The following is a 19,261-nucleotide window of genomic DNA, read 5'->3' as shown; positions in this document are numbered from 1 at the left end:
GATCTTATTATAATAATACCACCCCTTAATCTGTACTGAATTTCAATGACACATTTTCACATGCTTGCAAAGAATGGTTTACCAAAACTAAGTTACTGGATTTTTTTAAAAACTTTTTTAGGTTTATAGAAGCACTGCGGTGCGGACTGAATTATAGCACTTAAACATGGAAAATCTGATTTTAATGGTATCTCCCCTTTAATATTAAAATATTATATTCATCCAAATTTATTCACGTATATGTTTAGATAATGAAACTGTTTTTCATAATATACTTTAATATGTGTTGAAAAATTAAGTCAGGAAGATTATCACACATCGCTTAAGCATTTACGTTACAGGAAAATAAGTGAACAGTATCCCAATGTGAGGGAGCTGACTGAGACACAGCGTTTGTTAAATATATAAGTTAACATAACATAGTGAAGATACTTTAAAATCAATCAAAATGTCCTCCAAATCATATAATAAACCAGGGGCTTAGCCACGAGGGGGCCTGGGGGGCCTTGGCCCCCTCATTTACATGTCCGGCCTCCTCAGATTTTCAATTGCTTAAAATAAAATAAGAAAATGTTGATTTCTTAGTCTGATTGATAGATTAACCAATCAAAATGCTCTGCGGTAAAATGCAGCTATTTTTAAACTTGATTGGATTAGCTCATGTCACGCGTTGTTGTGTGTAATTTACGCTGTCATCTTTGCATGAGAGTTCAGTAATATTGGGTGACAATGTGCCATCTACATCATATATATTAGGATATATATTTTTGCCCCCCAAAAATGAAATTCTTGCTACGCCCCTGTAGTAGACAAGCCTTTGTATGTCACATTTTAAGTGTATTCTTTGATCATAAATCCATTGCGCTTTATTTTATTTCTGTTTAATAAAAACATTAGGGCTGGGGAAAATTAATCACGATTAATTGCATACAAAATAAAAGTGATTTTTGGCATAATATATAAGTGTGTGCTGTGTGTAATTATTATGTATATATAATGTATGTATTTAAGAAACATTTACATGTATATATATATTTATTTATATTTTTATATATTCTATATTATATATAAATAAAAAAAAATTATATATAAATAACAAAAATCTGACATAAATATATGTATGTGTGTATGGTTAAATATACACAATAATTACACACAGTACACACACATATATTATGCAAAAAATAACTTTTATTTTGTATTTAATACGTTTATAAGTTTCATTTACGTCTTTGATTTATTGTTGGTCTTTGTATGTTAAATGTGTACTGTATGTTAATTTAAATAAACATTCAAGCTCATGTAAATAAAACATTAAGGGACAAGTCAAATAAATAAAGCTGGTTCCATGGTTTTTCTTTTAATGTATTAATAAAAATATAAAAACTGTTCAGTGTTGGATATGAATCATTGTTTTCTAAGACACGTTTTATTAATAAATGTATTGTGTTTGACAGCTCATCTATTTTTAGTCTTATAAAATAGTATTTCATAGTGTTTTGCCTGTTTAATCTTGTATTCATTATCAATATCATTAATAATGCATTTGCGTTTGCACTATTGTTTTAATATTTTTGTTTAAACTAATTAACAACAAATAATCAGATTAAATTTTTTTAAAATACACACATGCCCTGTAAATCTTTTGAAGATGGAATAAAAATTAAAGGCAGCCTTCATATGGGATCATGTGGTGGTCACGTGACCCAGTGCAGGGGCCCAGACAGCATCAGATTGAGAGACAGAGCAGCGACGCAGAAAACACCTTCATCTGACATCCACACACGCAGGTAAACCACAAGACGGGTTTGGTTGGTTTTTATTATCACCTGCAGTCCGGTTCCGTTAATCTAGCACGTGCTGTTGTTGTATTTCTGAGCGGAAAAACAAAGAGGGAGCGTCTGAAATGAATGTAGCTGCGGAGCTAACAAAAGCCAGAGACGAAGAGCAAAGCATCAAAGATGAAATTGGTTTAAAACAGGATATTTTTGTATGTGGGGAGATTATTATGTCACATTTAATTCTTGCATCTGCCATTGCAGTTAACTAACTGTGATCAGTGTCTGTTTGTATGGGGTGGGTCTAAGATACACAAAAGATCTGCACTTCATTTTTATCACCTCAAACCATGGAGCCTGTAACTTTATTTGTTGATGTTTATAATATTTTTTTTAACATTAAAACGTGACACGTTTATTTATTTGCATGTCTGATACCGTAACTGGATTGCGTGGTGAACTGTATGTTTTCTTTTATCGTAATGTACCAGCTATATATATCATGTATATGTATTTCTGTAAGTATATAAATATATATATATCAACAGTCTGCTGAAAAAGGAAATTAAAAACTTCAGTTACTGATATTTCTGACGTGCAGACATTGTTGTAAGTACATTAAAAATCACGGATCGTGTTTATTATCCGTCTCTGTCCTTCTTTAAGGAATCCCCGACGCTGATTGGCCGACGGCTCATCTGATGCGATGACGTCACACGCCGAGCCGTCACTCGCGCGCTCAAGCAGCTGACGCGCAGGAGAATCCCGTCCGCGCGCTCTTGCTGCCATGAGCACGCGGAGAGGAGCGTTCAGTCTGGCGTCACAATGAACTGAGACGCGATGATGTCATGAGGCTACGTTTTGAACGTAAAGGCGGAGAACGTTTCCCCTGACTGGATATTTTCGCCACTGTGGACAGGTAAATTCTCACAGACTCCGAACGGACCGCCTGTGCCGAATATTCCTCGGAAAGGCACTGTCGCGTTTATGTATGTGCCTTGTTTGTAGTTTTATGCAGTTCTGCGGATGCGCTTGCGCTTAAAGCGGTTGTGAACCGGCGGCTGGACCCCAGGGACCCACTGGTGAGCCGGGTGACCGCGTGGATTTCTGCGCATCCGTTCGCCGCACTCTAGGCAGGTATGTTTGCGGCGGTGGAACATGGCCCCGTCCTGTGCAGCGATTCCAACATCCTGTGCCTGTCCTGGAAGGGGCGCGTGCCCAGGAGCGAGAAGGAGAAGCCTGTATGCAGAAGGCGGTACTACGAGGAGGGCTGGCTGGCCACAGGAAACAGCAGGGGTGTCGTAGGGGTGACATTCACCTCCTGTCACTGCAGGAGAGACAGAACCACCCCGCAACGCATCAACTTCAACCTGAGGGGACACAATAGTGAGGTGAGCAAAGACCTGACACATTGAGTCTCAAACAATGAGGTATATGCGCAACTTACTTCTGCATTCCTCTTAAACATAGTAGATCGCTTTCGGTTCTGTATGCTGACATAGTGCTGTTTTCATACATGAAGCCTTCAGGAGCTACCAAAGACAAGAATAACCAATGTCACACCCAAAAACGGCACATTTTGCTCACACCTACAAAGTGGCAATATTATCATGTTATAATAAATTATCTGTGGGGTATTTTACATACGTACTCTGGGGACACCAAAGATTTATTTTACACCTTAAAAAAGTTTTGTGAAATGTCCCCTTTAAATCATAGAAATTCATTGGTAAAAGGTGTGGGAACCCTTCTGAATGATTTAATTTGTTGTGTCCTGTATTGTTAATGCATAATAAACAACCAAGTACATCTCAGTGGTATTGACTATTGAGTGAATTGTAATCATCACATATGATGTATGATGTTATTTCACATGGCGGTTTATGTGTGGAGGTGTGGTATTGTGGGTCGGGTAGGACAGAAGTGCAGTGGGGTGGAAAATCCATCACGGGCAGCAGCATAATTTCCTGTCCTGTCAGTGTTCTCATGACGCTGGTTAATGAGAGATGTCAGGTTATGAAGTATGAGCTCACAAACTTTCATTAACTGTAACCATCTCTCATCTGCATGTGAACCACACTTTCATCCGTCTGCTCATCTTTTCTTACTGTTACGGCACTTTTGTCCTCATTGACTCTCAGACACGTGGTGGTGTTTTGTCTGTGAGACACAAAAGAAAGTTTTCTGTACAATGCCTGGACAAACCAAAACGATAGTGTAAGTGCCTTTAGGTAAAGGTTTTTAGCCTGTCTTTGAGTGTTGAACACTCTGATCTGTCTTCGCAGCATCTCCATGTTTGCATGGTTTATTATTTCTCTCTTGAGAGCTTTTACATCATACATCGTGTCCATCACACATGAAGAGAGCAAAAATACTGGATGATAAAAATAACCCTGCTGTAATCTGTTCCCTGTTGGGATTTTAAACCTTGTTGAATCTTTAAAGCGTCTCTTCATCTGATGTTTAAGACTGCTGCTTCTGTTCTGATTGGCTGTTTCATATGTGATCTGTCTCTTTCAGGAGACTGTGACCACACAGCAAATAGATGTTTGGGAGAAATGTTAACTTCTTTTGTTGGCATCCAATATAAAGCATGCATCGTGTTGTTATGCCTGACGATAATTTAAAATGATATTGAGCAATATCTGATATATTGGCAGATAATTGCATTTTTTTCATTCTAATTGTTATTGGCTGATTAATCTTAGTTATTCCTAATATGTTGTGTTCTATTCATAAGTATTATGCACAAAATGTTTGGCATTCATTTACTTTAATAACATTTGTGTAAAGCTCGGAGTATAGTGTGTTTTTTACAACTTACGTGAACTAAGGCTGCACGATACATCGGGAAAATTATCGATATTGTGATAACGCTGTATGCGGTATCCAAATCGTTGAGAATTGCGATAACTTACATTTATTTTACGCGTCTATCATTTGTGTGTTGCGTGCTTAGATTTTCCAAATTAGACCAATCAGAAGGGGCCTTACTAAATACCTGCCAAGTAGGTCTTATGTGGCGTTCACACCAGCTGCAGTAGTGGCAGCAAAAACGCGCTATTTGCGCGTAATTGGATGCGTGAACATTTTGAATTTACTTGTGTCATTCACGCATGAAATTCTAGTCATTCCAGACATTCACGTGGAAATTCATGTCATGGGAGGGGCTTCTGTGACTCCACTCGCTCCCTGTTATCACGTCACTACTAGAGCAAGCTCCTGATTGGTTAAGGCGAAGGCAAAGTTTAGATTTTTTTAACTAGCGCGTTTCCTGCAGCAACGCTCAATTCGTACAGAACTTGCCGCCTCTTCCGCATCTGGTGTGAATGCCACATTATACCTTTATACTATTGGCCAGACCGCGGGCTCAGAGGTGAACCTAGTGGCTCAAAGCAGAGAGCGGAAAATAAATATGGCAGAAGTAGAGACGTGCGAGGAAAACTACAGCGACGAACTTGTGCCTAAAAAGAACGGTACGTCTGAAATAGTTTTTTTTCAGCCTGAATTAGATTTAATTACGAAAGAAAAATATGTATTACCTGTTCATTTCAGAAATTTTCAGTATAATAATTACATTTCTAAATGATGAAAAAAATAGCTAATAAAAATAGCATCTCTTTTAGGGAAATGATATACTGCAAGAAATAGCGTTACCGCATCAGCCAGCAGTAGAATCAATCACACAGCGCGTATTTTCTCAATATCGTGCTGCCCTAATGTGAACGTACCTGCACGGTCAATTGCGCAGCCTTGCAAAGTATAGTTTATTTGACACGTACATGTACGCAAATGTTCGACGCATGCGCATTGCGACTAATTGCTATGCATCTCCTGGGCTACAAAATACATTCTTCAGTAGGCACATACGCGACCTACACTTACAATGTACGTGGAGATTAAAAATCCGGCGGTGTGCAGTACGCGGGCACTCTTCTGATGACGAAAATTGAGTCGCACGCAATGTACATGGACCCTCAGCCTTTATATTGGCCTCATATTAGCCAGATTGCTCAATTTCTCAATATCAGTATAAACCATTAAAAATACATATTGGTTTATCACTATTGACAATCATCAGCAAATGTTTTGTGAACTTTTTATGATTGTGTTTTTGTGTATAGATGTATTAACATTCCCGTCTCATGGCCTCAGAGTATGGTCAGTCCTCTATTTCACTTTCATAGAGAGACTTTTTAGATGGTCTAAGGTTTTGGCTTGTGATGGTGACTAGCAGCATGTCCCCACACCAGCAGACAGCAGTCATAATATCTTCTGAAGATATCTGTTCATGTGTATTTGTGTACATGGGATGTCAGTGTTTTGTGTCATTGTTAATTCCCTCTTACATAACCAGATCCTGAGGTCATATCTGACATTAAGAGAGTCTGTCCTGCATTCACACTTTCACTGGACTCTTAAGTCTTTATGCTTGAGGCAATAGTTATACACTGAGAAATCCTGGTGAATCACTTGGTTTATTTTTGGGTGAGTGAAGCCATTTCAGGTTTTGCTGTATAACTTCATGTTTAATCGATGATATTTGAAGTGATTTTGCTGACGATGCACAATTACCCAACATTTTTTTAATCACTATCATTTTTTTGTTATTTTCATGTGGTAAAATTAATGCCGTTATGCTTCATTTATTAACACAGTGCTCTATGAGTTTGCATATATAGTTAGCTTGACAATAACATGTTTAATGCACTCTCACATTTAAGACTACTGTGAGTATATTTATAAGAAACGTGATTATTAAGTCTGTAGCACTGGCTGTAATCTTAGCATTTGGTGACATGATCAGTCTGATCTTCTTGTTATGATGTTTGATCTGCTGCGTCACTGACTGATGCTTAACTGTCTGAACAGAACAGGTCTGATCCCTTGCCTTAATATAGATTCATGTGTTATCTGAGGTCACCTGCATCTTTTGTCTGATTTACACACAGGCAGTACAGGCATATATATTTCTCTAGCCAGGTTTCCATTGCAAATTTGTGCAAAACATTGATTTCTAAGTCAATTATAAAAATGTTTTTCATCTCTAAAAACCTAAAACTATTAAACTATTGTGAAATGACAGCGTTTGCATTAACCGATATTATGCAACTAAAAGATAATTTTTATCTCCGTCATGAGAATTTGTGTGTCAATATTTTTATCAAACACATTTGAGCAATTCCAAACCACATCCATTTTAATAACTATCATTCATTTTGTATATAATCATATAAAAGTGATATATTATTGTTAATGATGGCTGGAAGTAAAACACACCTTATATTCAGGTGTGTAGAATCATTACGCATGTTTTGTTTTACAAGTAAAATGGGCCAAAAAAGGTTTAACTCACAATGAGAATTCATTATAGAAATTGCAAAATTGAGGTGTGACCATTAAGCCTGGGATACACTGACTGCACCATTTCTGGCTCTCCCAGATGAAAGATTACCACAATTGGATGATTTCTGTGATTGTGGCTCTTAATCGGTGTTCTTGTTTCGTACAGTGAGGGAGGTTCAAAGACGGCTGTACATCCTGCGTACCAGTATTTGTTTACCACTAGCGCATGCTAATGAAGTTGCACTAACGTGTGGCACTGCCGTCACAGCCTCCGATTCAATAGGTGTCATCATCGTACAGTCTACATGCTTGTTGTACCCAAGTTTAAATGATCCATGTCGCACCAATCCTGCAGTGTATCCCGGGCTTTAGACAAGAAATGCTGATTGGGGTCTCAAAAACTAGGATGAAAAAATATTAACTGCAAAAGATTTTTTTAAGTGAAATAAGATAAAGAATTAGTTGTGAAACCATCAGGAATCCTTTAGTCTCCAGAACTGCAACCTACCTGGATTCTCCGCTTGAACGTTTTGAGTTTACTCCCTTCATTTGCGCGTAAAATTCTAGTCATTGAGACATTCACGTGGAAATTCGCGTCATGGGAGGGATTCTACGACTCCGTTCGCATCCTGTAATCATGTCACTTCTAGAGCAAGCTCCTGATTGGTTAACGCGGTGCATTTTTCCTCATTTGCGCCGCGAGACCTCCAGACGCGTGTCAACGCATCTTCACATTGACTAAACATTGAAATAACTCGCGCTTGATGCTTCTACTGCGGCTGGTGTAAATGCAGCATAAGATGTCAGAGACTTTGCTAAGGTAAAGAATCCAGAATCCTGGTATTTGAAGGATAATGGAAATGCAACTTACAATCATTGGTGGCAGATGACTTCTCATCCGAGGGTGGGAATTCAAAATATGTTTTCGGTGTGTCATGTGAACCTATATGCATCATGCGTCATGTCAAAATACATGTCTGCTGCACACGCATCGAAAGCCACACACATGATCACATGATTGCATCGTGCACCCTCGAAAAAGAAGTCACTGGCCGCCACTGGTTACAATAGAGCTCATGAGTGACCACCTACTATATGTAACATCACATTGAATTAGGTTTAAAAAAAAATTATAATCAAAAAAAATAAATTTCTTTCTGTGGAAGAAACGTATGGAAAGTGTAAAATTTTTTCCAAAACCTTACACTTTTGTGTCAGTAAAAATGAAGATGCTCATTGGAATTTGTCATGTCAGTGGGGAAAAAACAAGATTTGTGTGTTGTTGCTCTTGCAGGTGGTGTTAGTCAGGTGGAATGAACCCTTTCAGAAGCTCGCCACATGTGACACAGATGGAGGGATCTTTGTTTGGATCCAGTATGAAGGCCGCTGGTCTGTAGAGTTGGTGAATGATCGTGGAGCTCAGGTAAGCTCAAGTGGACTCAATTAGCTTCTGTTAATGAAATCTTCTCATCTAGGATTGACCTGCAGAGTTTTATTTGTCTTACTTGTGTAGGTCAGTGACTTTACGTGGTCTCATGATGGGACGCAAGCTCTGATCTCATATCGTGATGGTTTTGTGTTGGTGGGCTCGGTGAGTGGTCAGCGCCATTGGTCCTCCGAAATCAATTTGGAGAGTCAAATCACCTGTGGAATATGGACCCCGGACGATCAGCAGGTAACACACCTGTGACTGTTCATTGCTCTATAGAAGTGTGCACTGGTCAGATGTCATTGCTTTAGGTTTCTGTTTGTTCCTCAGGTGTTGTTTGGCACAGCAGATGGGCAGGTGATAGTCATGGACTGTCATGGGCGGATGTTGGCTCATATACTGCTCCATGAGGCGGAGGGTATCGTCAGCATGGCCTGGAACTACCCCAGTTTCCTGGTTGAGGACAGCAGTGAGAGTGACACAGACTCGGATGACTGCACACCACTGCAGGGTAATAAAGCTCTTCGCCGCTATTTTGGATAATAATAAAGACCCTACAACATGTCGGAGCCGATGGTGTAGTGGACAGTGCTCCGATATATTGTGCAGGCGCACTTCCGGTGACCCGAGTTCGAATCCGGGCACAAGATCCTTTGCCGATCCCATACCCCTTTCTCCACCCTCTAGTTTCCTGTTGTCTCCTTAATTGACTGTCTATCAAATAAAGGCAAAAATGGCCCAAATAATAACTTTAAAAAAGACCCTAAAACCCCTGTGCAGTTGATATAACTTGTGTTTTGTGTCTTGTGTTAGTGTGCAGTCTGAAGCCAGTGCTGACTGTCTGCTTCACCTCTGGAGACATCAATCTGATGAGTAACTACGATGACCTCTCTCCTACAACAATACAAACAGGGCTTAAAGGTGCACATGAGTTAACTTGAATATTTTTATTTTCCCTCCTGGTGGGCCTATTCATACCTTAGGCTTTTATAAATTGCGATACATTCTGTGTGTTCGCCAGATGTGGTCGTGCAGTGGTGCTCTCAGGGTGATCTCTTAGCTGTGGCTGGGATGGAGAGGCTTGGGATGACCTCTGACCCTGCCGGTGCCCAAGTAACCCGAAATGCCATTGTTAAGTTTTACAATGTCCGTGGTGAACACATATACTCGCTGGAAACACCTGCTCAGGTGAGCGCACAGTCACGCAGCTTACCGTGTTATTCATTATGTACATTTTAAACATTTATAGAGATGTGTATATATATAAGGGATGTACAGTACACATAAGTGTGTGCATGTGTTTATCATCTGTATTCAGAGACAGATCAGTACATTGTGCTGGGGCCATCGAGATTCTCGCCTGTTTCTTGCTTGTGGCCCAGCGCTGTATGTGGTTCGGGTGGAACACAGGGTTGCCAGTCTACAGCTGCTGTCCCAGCAGGTCATTGCCAGCGGAGTACATGATGAGAAGGATGTGGCCAAGCTCAACATGCCCTCTCGCCTAAGCACATATGTGTCTTTTGCCTTTGCCCCAACCATTAAGGTAGAACATTTTAGATCATTTCCAGATTTGTTCCAGTTCTTCATATAAAGCCTTGTTTCTGAAGTATTTTATTGTGTTTCTGCCCCTACTCCCATAGCCCCCCATCCCAGATCCCAATAACATGCGAGACTTTGTTAGTTACCCAACATCGGGGAACGAGCGTCTCCACTGCACTATGAAGCGCACTGAGGACAACCCAGAGGTTGGTGGCCCATGCTTCACCTTGTACTTGGAGTATTTGGGGGGGCTAGTCCCTATACTGAAAGGCCGAAGGATCAGTAAGCTCCGCCCTGAATTTGTCATCATGGACCCAAAGACTGATGGAAAAACAGGTGGGTTCGGGACACTGTAGCTGTGTCTGTGTTGGTCGACTGTACCAAAATGGCATGTTTTCATTTTTAAATTCCTTATTCTCAAATGGTTTCTTTATTACAGATGAAGTCTATGGAAACAGCTTCATACCCTCCATGATTGACAGCTGCAATTGCTCAGATTCAAGTGATATTGAGCTCAATGATGATTGGGTGGGGAAGAAATCACCAAAGATCTCCAGAGGTAGCAAGTCTCCCAAACTTCCCAGGTACTGGCCACACTTGAGCATCTTTCTTTTTAGATTTGTATGATCATATTCTCAACTGCTTTACTTTCATATAGGTTTGCTTGATGTGCTTAATTTCATTTAAACCTGTGCAACATATTAGCTGGCTTAATAATAAAATGTGCATTGTAAAATGCTTTCCTTAAATTCTAGCTCATCTTTCTAGCGTGAAACATGTCTTAAGAAAAAGTTAGATTTTTGGGGATTCAAAACCCACAAAACAATGTGAATTCTGCTGCAATTTTAGCCTGCATGTAATTACAAACTCACCATAAACTTTTTTCTTCATTTGCTACCTTCTCTGTAGAGACTTAGTGTGTCCCTTTACCAACAGGATAAATATAGATCCCCGTAAATCCCCTAAGCTCTCCCGCACCACACAGGAAATCTCCAGATCGCCACGGTTGCCCATTCGGAAACCTTCTATTGGCTCCCCGAGTTTGACTCGGCGAGAGTTCCCCCTAGATGACATAACACAGGTACTGCTCACTGCATTCTTACAGCTAGACTACATTACTGCTGGAACATTTGTGAAGAGATCTCAGTGTAGATCACTTTCTGTTAGTCAATTACAGTTATTAGCCAAACATTTCTCATAAGAATTTTTGTCTCCTTGCATTTTAGCACAATTATCTGGCTCAAGTTACATCCAACATATGGGGAACAAAGTTCAAAATTGTTGGACTAGCAGCATTTTTGCCAACAAATCTCGGCGCAGGTAATATTTGGTTTTCAGTAATAAAAACCACATAATAAATGCTTGTATATAAACAGTAGGGTTGTGTACCAAAGTCTTTGAAGAGCACTGACCGAATTACGTCGGTACTACCAAATTTTGGTACCTGATAATGCATCTAGGCATCGTGCGAGAATAAGCTATGTAAATTGTAGAGAAAGAGAGAGAGAGACCCCGTGATATGACCCCTGCAACTTGTTCAGACACAACAAACAGGGCAATGTAATGCATCGTTATTTTTTCACTGAAATAAATATTTTTCCGTTAAGTGCTGAAAAAAGGTACCCAACCCTAATAAACAGGAAACACAGACACACACATAAACATAATGTATATAATAATTGTATTCTGTATCCTCTTTAGTTATCTACAAGACGAGTTTGCTTCATCTCCAGCCCAGACAGATGACTATTTACCTCCCTGAGGTGAGGAAGATCTCTGTGGAATACATAAACCTACCAATGTTCAGTCCTAATGTCTTCAGTGAGGATGAGGATGACCTGCCTGTCACAGGAGCATCAGGAATCACTGATGATAATCCACCCTGCACTGTCAACATACCCATTGCTCCCATACACAGCCCTGCCCAAGCCATGTCCCCAACCCAAAGCATTGGCCTGGTCCAGTCCCTTCTAGCCAATCAAAACGTGCAACTGGATGTGTTGTCCAATCCAACGTCAACTGTGGCACCACCTGGGGTGGCTGACCAAGGACAGCAGGACACTGTGCTCACAGCGCAGTACAGCGTTCCTGCCAGGTATTCTAGTCCTGGCCATGTAATTTTTGGAGGTATGGAAGTTGGACGGCTTGTAGTTCCTCAACATTCAACATCCCAACAGCATTCAACATCCCAACAGCAATCACAGCAACAGCATCATCATCATCAACAACAACAGCAGATACAGATGCAACAACACTATCAACAACAGCAGCAGCATCAACACCTTCAGCAACAGCTTCAACAATATCAGTTTCAACAGCAGCAGATTTTGCAGCAGCAACACATGCAGCAGCAAATCCAACAGATGCAGCAACACCAGCAAATGCAGCAGCAACTTCAGCATCAAATCCAACAGCAGCATCTACAAATGCAACTGCAGCTGCAGCACCAGCAAATGCAGCAGCAGTTGCAACAGCAGCATCAGATCCAAATCCCTGTTCCAGCTTTGTCCTCAGGTCAATCATCTTGCCCAGTCATTCAGCTCCCGCAAAGTTCAATGCCAGTTCCCCCCACTACAGGAGAGCACACTACAGAGCGAGGGGAGCATGAGCTTCTGCTTAAGGTTAAAACTACTCGTTCTGCCCCACAACTGGCTGAGGGTGATGCAGTTGTTTTTGCTTCTCCTCTTGAGATTAGCAAGATGAACCCTCCTCCTCCCTATCCTGGCACAGTTGCGGCTGCCGTCCCATCTGCTTCCTCTTCAAATTCTACATCCGGAGCAGCTGGGGGCAGCTCTAGCACACCATCCTCAGGGGAAGTTTGTCTTAAAAAAGGGGATCTGACCCTGTATCCACCTGGTGCACAGGCCCCTCAGTACCCAACCCCTTTGGGCTATGAGCGAATTACCACATTTGACAGCAGCGGAAATGTAGAGGAGGTGTGCCGTCCCCGTACACGACTTGTTTGCAACCAGAATGTTTACACATTGCAGGGTCCCGGTAGCTCTGCCACCCTCAGGGTTGCATCATCTTCCTCTGTTGCAGATGGGAAGAAGGTGCAGCTGCCCTACGCCTCAGCCACACTAAACCGTCTCACTGTGCCAAGGTACTCTATACCAAGCGGTGACCCACCCCCTTACCCTGACACAGCTAATCAGGTTGGAGCGGGGCGGAGCCCTGCTCAGAGACTTGACAGCAGCCTGATTCATGCAACCTTGAGGCGGAACAGTCGGGAGGCTGCACTGAAGGTTTCTCAGATGCTGGATCCCCAGAGGACGCTCCCCAGTAAGGTCAAAGCCAGTACTTTGTCTGCTTCCTACCAGCAAAGAGGGGCAACAGCTCTTTATACATGCAGCCAATGCAGTAGTAACAGTGGTGCAAGTGGGGGGGCCCCCAGCAGTGGAAGTAATGGAATAGCTGGTGGTACAATCATTAGGCAAGATTTTCCACCAACTGGGGGTGGTGCATCTCACAGCACTGTTATTGTGCACTCTAACAGTGCTTCACCTCTGCCTTCCCAATCCTCCTATAATTTGCTCAGTATGGATGGCAGTAGTGGTGTTGCTAGTGGAGGTGGAAGCAGAGAAAGGACTGACTATATCAATTCTGCCTTTACAGAGGATGAGGCTTTAAATCAGTCTCTGAGGCAGGTGTCTCTTAATACCGAGGTAGTTAGTCTGCCAGTTAAACGACCACCACCGTATCAATGGGAATCATCTCCTACTGAGGAAATCTGGGTTCCTCAGGAGCGTACTCCATCATTGCCCACGTCTGGACCTCCCGTATCCCACAAACCTCCCCCACTTATTCTTAGCCCTGCACAGCATCTAGATGTTTCCCGTCTCCCTTTTGTGCTCTCACCTAAATCTCCAACAAGTCCTAATGCCGCAACTTTCCAAACACCAGGAGCTTATCAGATTGCCTTGCCCTATCCACCAAGTACAGCCTACAGTGGTCCCCACCTTCAGCCAATACAAGGTTCACTGCGCCCCCCCTCACCCAAAGAGGTGGTTGCTCCACTTCAGTTTTCCCAGCAAGAGCAAGCAATGGTCTTGCCACCTGGTTATCCACCCAATTTGCCCAACCTTGCTTGCTGCCCCCTCCCGCCATTGTACCCTGGAACATCTTCCTGTTCCAGTCTGCCTGTGACTCCGATTCCTCTTCATCCATGGGGTACTTACAATCCCTGTCCACCCATGCCAAGCCCCCCAGGTCCTGCACCATCTCTTCCGCCAAAGGCCTCCCACATGTTAGATAAGCCTGTTCTCTCTCCTCCACCTCAGCCACCTCCTCTGCCTTCACCCCCACCAGACCTCCAAAATGCAGTCAGTCCCTCAGAGGCCATAGCTGAAGCCGGGGAGAGCTTTCAGGAGGTGCTCTCACTAAATGAAAGTCCAGTGCCCCAAAGAACAGACCGATTTGGCAAGAAGAACCGAAAACGTGTTGACAACACTAGGACAGATGAGGCAAATGTTCCAGCCGTCACAGAGGGGGGCAATAAATCCAAAAAAGAGGGTCGTGCACTTGGTGACTTCAACTCCCTCATCTCCAGTCCAAGGTTGGGTGGACGAGACAAAAAGAAACCTAAAGGCCAGAAAGAGCAGCTAAAAGCCAAAAAGCTAAGCAAGGCCACTACAAATGAATTCCAGGACAGCTCAGAGAGTGAACCAGAGCTCTTCATCAGTGGAGACGAGCTGATGAACCAGAGCCAGAGCGGGAAAAAGAACTGGAAAGCAAAAAGGAACTTGAGGGCAGGAGGCTGCGAGCTGGATGAAATCAAATGCCGAAAGTCTAATGAGAAAGAGGACCGTGGTCTTGGCAGCCAGGGATTTGTCTACATCATGGCCAACAAACAGCCTCTTTGGAATGAAGCTACACAGGTCTACCAGCTGGACTTTGGAGGAAGAGTTACACAGGAATCGGCAAAGAACTTTCAAATTGAGCTTGAGGGCAGACAGGTACGTGATATGTCTACTGACTTGTTTATAGGTTTAGGTGCGGCTTCAAAAAATTCTAACCATTTTTGTTCTGTGTAGGTGATGCAGTTTGGAAGAATTGATGGGAATGCATACATCCTGGACTTTCAGTACCCTTTCTCAGCGGTGCAGGCTTTTGCTGTAGCACTTGCTAATGTCACTCAGCGCCTAAAGTGATTGGCTGGGCATGAACATTTTAGCCAAATTATATTATTTGTTTCTTCGCTATCTTAGTTTTTCTTCTTTTTTGTGTTTTTCCCAGTTTAAGATGCAGTACTAATACTTGAAAAACTACATCTGGGAAGCAATGCCACATTTTCCAAGTGTTAGAGGTACTACTGGGCACTGAAATCAATTGCTGTAAAACATACTGTCAATACTAATGAATTTTTTTGCGTAAGATACTAATGTCTGTCAGACTTTGAGGAGATCATATCTTAACTTACTTCCAGGGACTTTTCCCCTTGGAGTACAATTGCTAGCATCTGATTGGATGCTTTTTGGCTTGCAGTCATAAATATTTTATTAAAAAATAGTAAGACTGAAAACCCAGTCTGTATCAGTCGGTATGGACTTGCTTAGGCAAACAGAACAAGCTCAAAAGTTAACCCAGTGATGCTATGTTCATTAGCATTCTAGGTTCTCTCATGTTTCTAGGGAATAATTCCTTTCAAATAAGTTTTCAGTATTCTTTCATTCACATGTTTTATTTCTACTGTCTTTCATGCCTCATTGATTTTTGTTCTGTTAATCCTGATGCATCTCTTTCATTTTATGAAATAAGATGATGTACAAATTAGAGCTCTTTTTTATTCTCTTTCTTTTCTCCTGAAATGAAGTGACTGCCCCCTGCCGACGCTTCTGTGAAGTGATTTTGTGTAATGGCTCTCAGGCCACATTTAGTCCACCTAAACGTGCAAATGAGCAACAGGAAATATTTTTCTACTGTGTTTCAACAATGTCATTTCATACCTTTTATTTTTTGATATAATGTGTTTATCTGACACGTTTTGTTATCAGTGCAAAGAATATCACAGTGTTAGATGCAGTCTTCAGTAGATTTCAGCATTAGGTTTGTGAGGAAAAGAAGCGAGATGGAAAAAACACACGATTATGATTGTTCATGACTATAGAATATACTTGAGGATTTGTTTAATCTGATCTAACTGATACCAAAAAATAAGAAGTGTGAAGTACAGCACACGGTGAATGAATCCATCTGCATTCTAAATGAGGGCCTGTAGGACCCTGGATTATATTTCCCTTTATTTTGGTTCAGTGTTTTTTGAAAGGGCAAGACTGTATTTGTGATGGGAACCATAAGATACACTATGTGTGTGCATGTGCGTTTTTTGTGTCATTTTTAAAGAATGGTCCAAACACAAAGGTGGAGGGGGGGTAATGTGGTTCATTGTTTTGGTCCTTCATCCGGATTCTCTCTAGAACTTATCCTGATGGTGAACTGAGAAAAAGAAGGTTGATTTATTGTTACAAAAAGATTATTTATTTATTTATGTCTTGTTTGTTTATTGTGCAATATCGTCAAGACTGTTTTCTTCACCGTTGAATTTGTCAATACGGCAGTTCACGATTTCACATGAGTATGAAAACGATGAATTCATTTTCTGTAAGTGTGAACGTTGTGTTAACATGAAAGCGATTTTTCAGCTTGGTGTTGTATATATAATGTGGATGATACTCGATATGAATTGTTGGTGGATGGGAGGGGGCAGCAGCAGTGGGTTTCGGTGTTAAAGCAGGTGTGAAGGTGTGTGTTGGTGGTTGTGGTTATGATGTGGTGTGTAGTAAAGTGGCTTCGGGTGGGATTTGTCATGTGTCTTTTGTACACTGCTGAGTTTCAACTAAAGTTTGTGTTTTTCTTCAAAAACTCGAGAGGAAATCATCACCTTTATGACCTTCCAAGGGGAGAAATGTTATTTTCTCCGTTGCATTGCTCAGTTTTATATTGATGACTTTTCAAATGTTTAAAAAAACACAGAAATTGACCCCATTTAATATATTAAGGTGATGTGTGTTTTACAATGTACGAATTTGATCGGTGGTCTGTATTGGACTTTGTTGTACAATTATTTTAAAAGAAATGAAATTTAAAATGTGTTTATTAGGCATAGGTCAAACAGATATGATGGAAATGGAGAAAAACAAGTTGTTTTATTGAACGGTACAAAGGCATGCTGGGTTATATTATTATGGAGTTTGTGTTTGTTTGGACGCAGTGAGCATGGATTGGCTTTGGAATTGAAAGACGCACGTAACAGTTTGTTATAATTGCAACACTTCTATTTTACAGTTCATGTTTGCTTAAGTTGGCAAAGATTTGTTTCCATACTGTCTTAAATATAGAAAATACCCATGATGTCATTAGATATTTTAAAGTTGACTGCTTAGCAGAAAACTTTTGTGTGACTTCTTCAGATCTTTCATTTATTTTCTTTTGCAATTGTCTTTATCTGTTTATTTGATCTATACTGTGTATTTAGGGGAACCATATGCTTTGCTATTTCCCCCATTTTTCTGGATTGTTATTTTTTAAACAGACTCTGGGGTTCGGGGGTTAGGCCTAACTAACTTAAAGCCTATGCACTAGGGTTTGCATTGTACTGTAATGAACAGTTTTGTTGTTCCTCAAAAGCTGAATTGTGTCCTTTGTCTGTGTGTAGCCCAATAAAGTGTACAGGTTGAAATACCTTTCTCAGTTGAGTCTACATTATTGAGCCGTTTGCATACCATGCTGCAGAGAGGACAAACAAAACAAACACTACGAAAAAGGTTGAAATGCTTGTCCCTTGCTTTTGCAGACCCCTTTATCATTTAATTTGACCCAATAATCCCATAATGATATATATTTAATAAATATAGGCTGTCCTTAAAATTATGAGAGTTTATTTATTTAATTTTCTTTTTTTTTAACTTTTTTTCAATGTCTGGTCCTGAAAATTGCCCTGTCTCTTCGGTCATACATGGAAGTTGAACTGTGTACTTATTATTTAAAACCATGTTTTTTTATCGAACAAATCTAATTTACATTTACCTTTAACCCTGTATGAATTTTCTATAACACTGAAATGGTAAAAATACACTATTAATATGAATAATATCAAATAAATATTTGTCCCCAAATTTATGTGATTGGTGTTACCCTACCCAAAGCACTTTTATTTTGAAACAATGCGTCAGCTCTTTGAAGTTTTTCATGGGTCAAGAGGTCAGTGAAAGAAGTGCAGTGGAGGAAGGCAAAAGGTTTTTGAGATGTCTTACCTTATTTGTCTAAAATATCATGATATATCTAAGAATTTTGAGATAAGATGTTTTGGATGGCATTAGTGTTACTCTTTTTATAGCTGGGAGTGTTGAGATCTTTACATAAAAATAGATTATACTGAATAAGTATGTGATTGTTACATCTCTGATGAAATAGCACATGGCTAATGGCAGCCATTTTGTTAAAATAGTAATTTTTTTCTGTAAATTGTCATTGGTGTTACCATCATTGGTGTTATCGTCATTAGTGTTTCTTCTCTAATGAGTACTTCCTAAGCACTATTCCTTTAACTGACCAACATAAAAGCATAAAAACAAAACAAGATGGAAAATGTTATATAAGTTTGTAAGTTTTATCATATTCATTATCTATTCTTATATTCTAATTGGTGTTACATTGTGTCAATGGTGTTAAACCAAGTTTTGGTGTTATGAATGTATTTTCTTGTACTTTCTAGTAATATTTTGTTGTTGATATGGGATGTAAGACATTGTTGATGGGATATAATGCTGGGTAAAGATGAAGAATTTAATTAAACAAATATTAATAATCAATATATATTTTTTGCTGTTATCATTCCTCTGCTCAACCTTTAACTAAATACACAAGCTGTAATGAGAAAAAATATTTAGTATCAACATTAATGTTAAATCACAGGTAACACCAATGACAAATAAATGACTCATGGATTCTTTATTAAAATGAATTAAAAAGTTAAAAATAGATTAAGCTCCCCGTTTTGCGGATTCATAGATTTGACAAGTTAATTAATGCTATTAAAGAAGTTTTGGGTATGTTGAAAGAAGTTTATTTCCATCACCCGAATTCCACCTTTTCTGTAGAATGACCCATGTATATAACGAGGCCCACGTGGACTCTCGATGCCATTTGAAGTTGTTGACGTCCCCATTCT

General features: G+C 40.4%; 1 protein-coding gene across 2 annotated transcripts; it reads left to right on the top strand.

Moving 5' to 3' along the window:
- Positions 1-1,643: 1,643 nt before the first annotated feature.
- tulp4a (TUB like protein 4a) lies at positions 1,644-17,774 on the top strand. 2 transcript variants are annotated; one of them, XM_055189638.2, is made up of 15 exons: positions 1,644-1,790; positions 2,445-2,697; positions 2,787-3,169; positions 8,419-8,547; positions 8,638-8,799; positions 8,884-9,064; positions 9,367-9,474; positions 9,575-9,741; positions 9,872-10,096; positions 10,194-10,428; positions 10,532-10,676; positions 11,002-11,173; positions 11,319-11,412; positions 11,794-15,047; positions 15,126-17,774. In XM_055189638.2, the coding sequence occupies exons 3-15, from the start codon at positions 2,918-2,920 to the stop codon at positions 15,240-15,242; spliced, it is 5,241 nt and encodes a 1,746-aa protein (XP_055045613.2). In that variant the 5' UTR covers positions 1,644-1,790; positions 2,445-2,697; positions 2,787-2,917; the 3' UTR covers positions 15,243-17,774. The 2 variants fall into 2 exon arrangements, with proteins under 2 accessions (XP_055045613.2, XP_055045614.2); XM_055189639.2 differs by having other exon boundaries at positions 2,445-3,169; positions 11,029-11,173.
- Positions 17,775-19,261: the final 1,487 nt, after the last annotated feature.

The sequence above is a fragment of the Misgurnus anguillicaudatus genome, chromosome 1 (genome assembly GCF_027580225.2).
Source record: "Misgurnus anguillicaudatus chromosome 1, ASM2758022v2, whole genome shotgun sequence".
NCBI lineage: Eukaryota > Metazoa > Chordata > Actinopteri > Cypriniformes > Cobitidae > Misgurnus > Misgurnus anguillicaudatus.
Note: the sequence above shows the minus strand (reverse complement) of the source record. Positions and strands in the feature narration are given on the sequence as shown.

Bases quoted from the DNA above. Each gene is read 5' to 3' on its own strand.
- tulp4a (XM_055189638.2), top strand. From the start codon at position 2,918: ATGTTTGCGGCGGTGGAACATGGCCCCGTCCTGTGCAGCGATTCCAAC. The intron at 3,170-8,418 runs GTGAGCAAAGAC...TTGCTCTTGCAG, and splicing joins TGAGGGGACACAATAGTGAG to GTGGTGTTAGTCAGGTGGAA. The intron at 15,048-15,125 runs GTACGTGATATG...TGTTCTGTGTAG, and splicing joins TTGAGCTTGAGGGCAGACAG to GTGATGCAGTTTGGAAGAAT.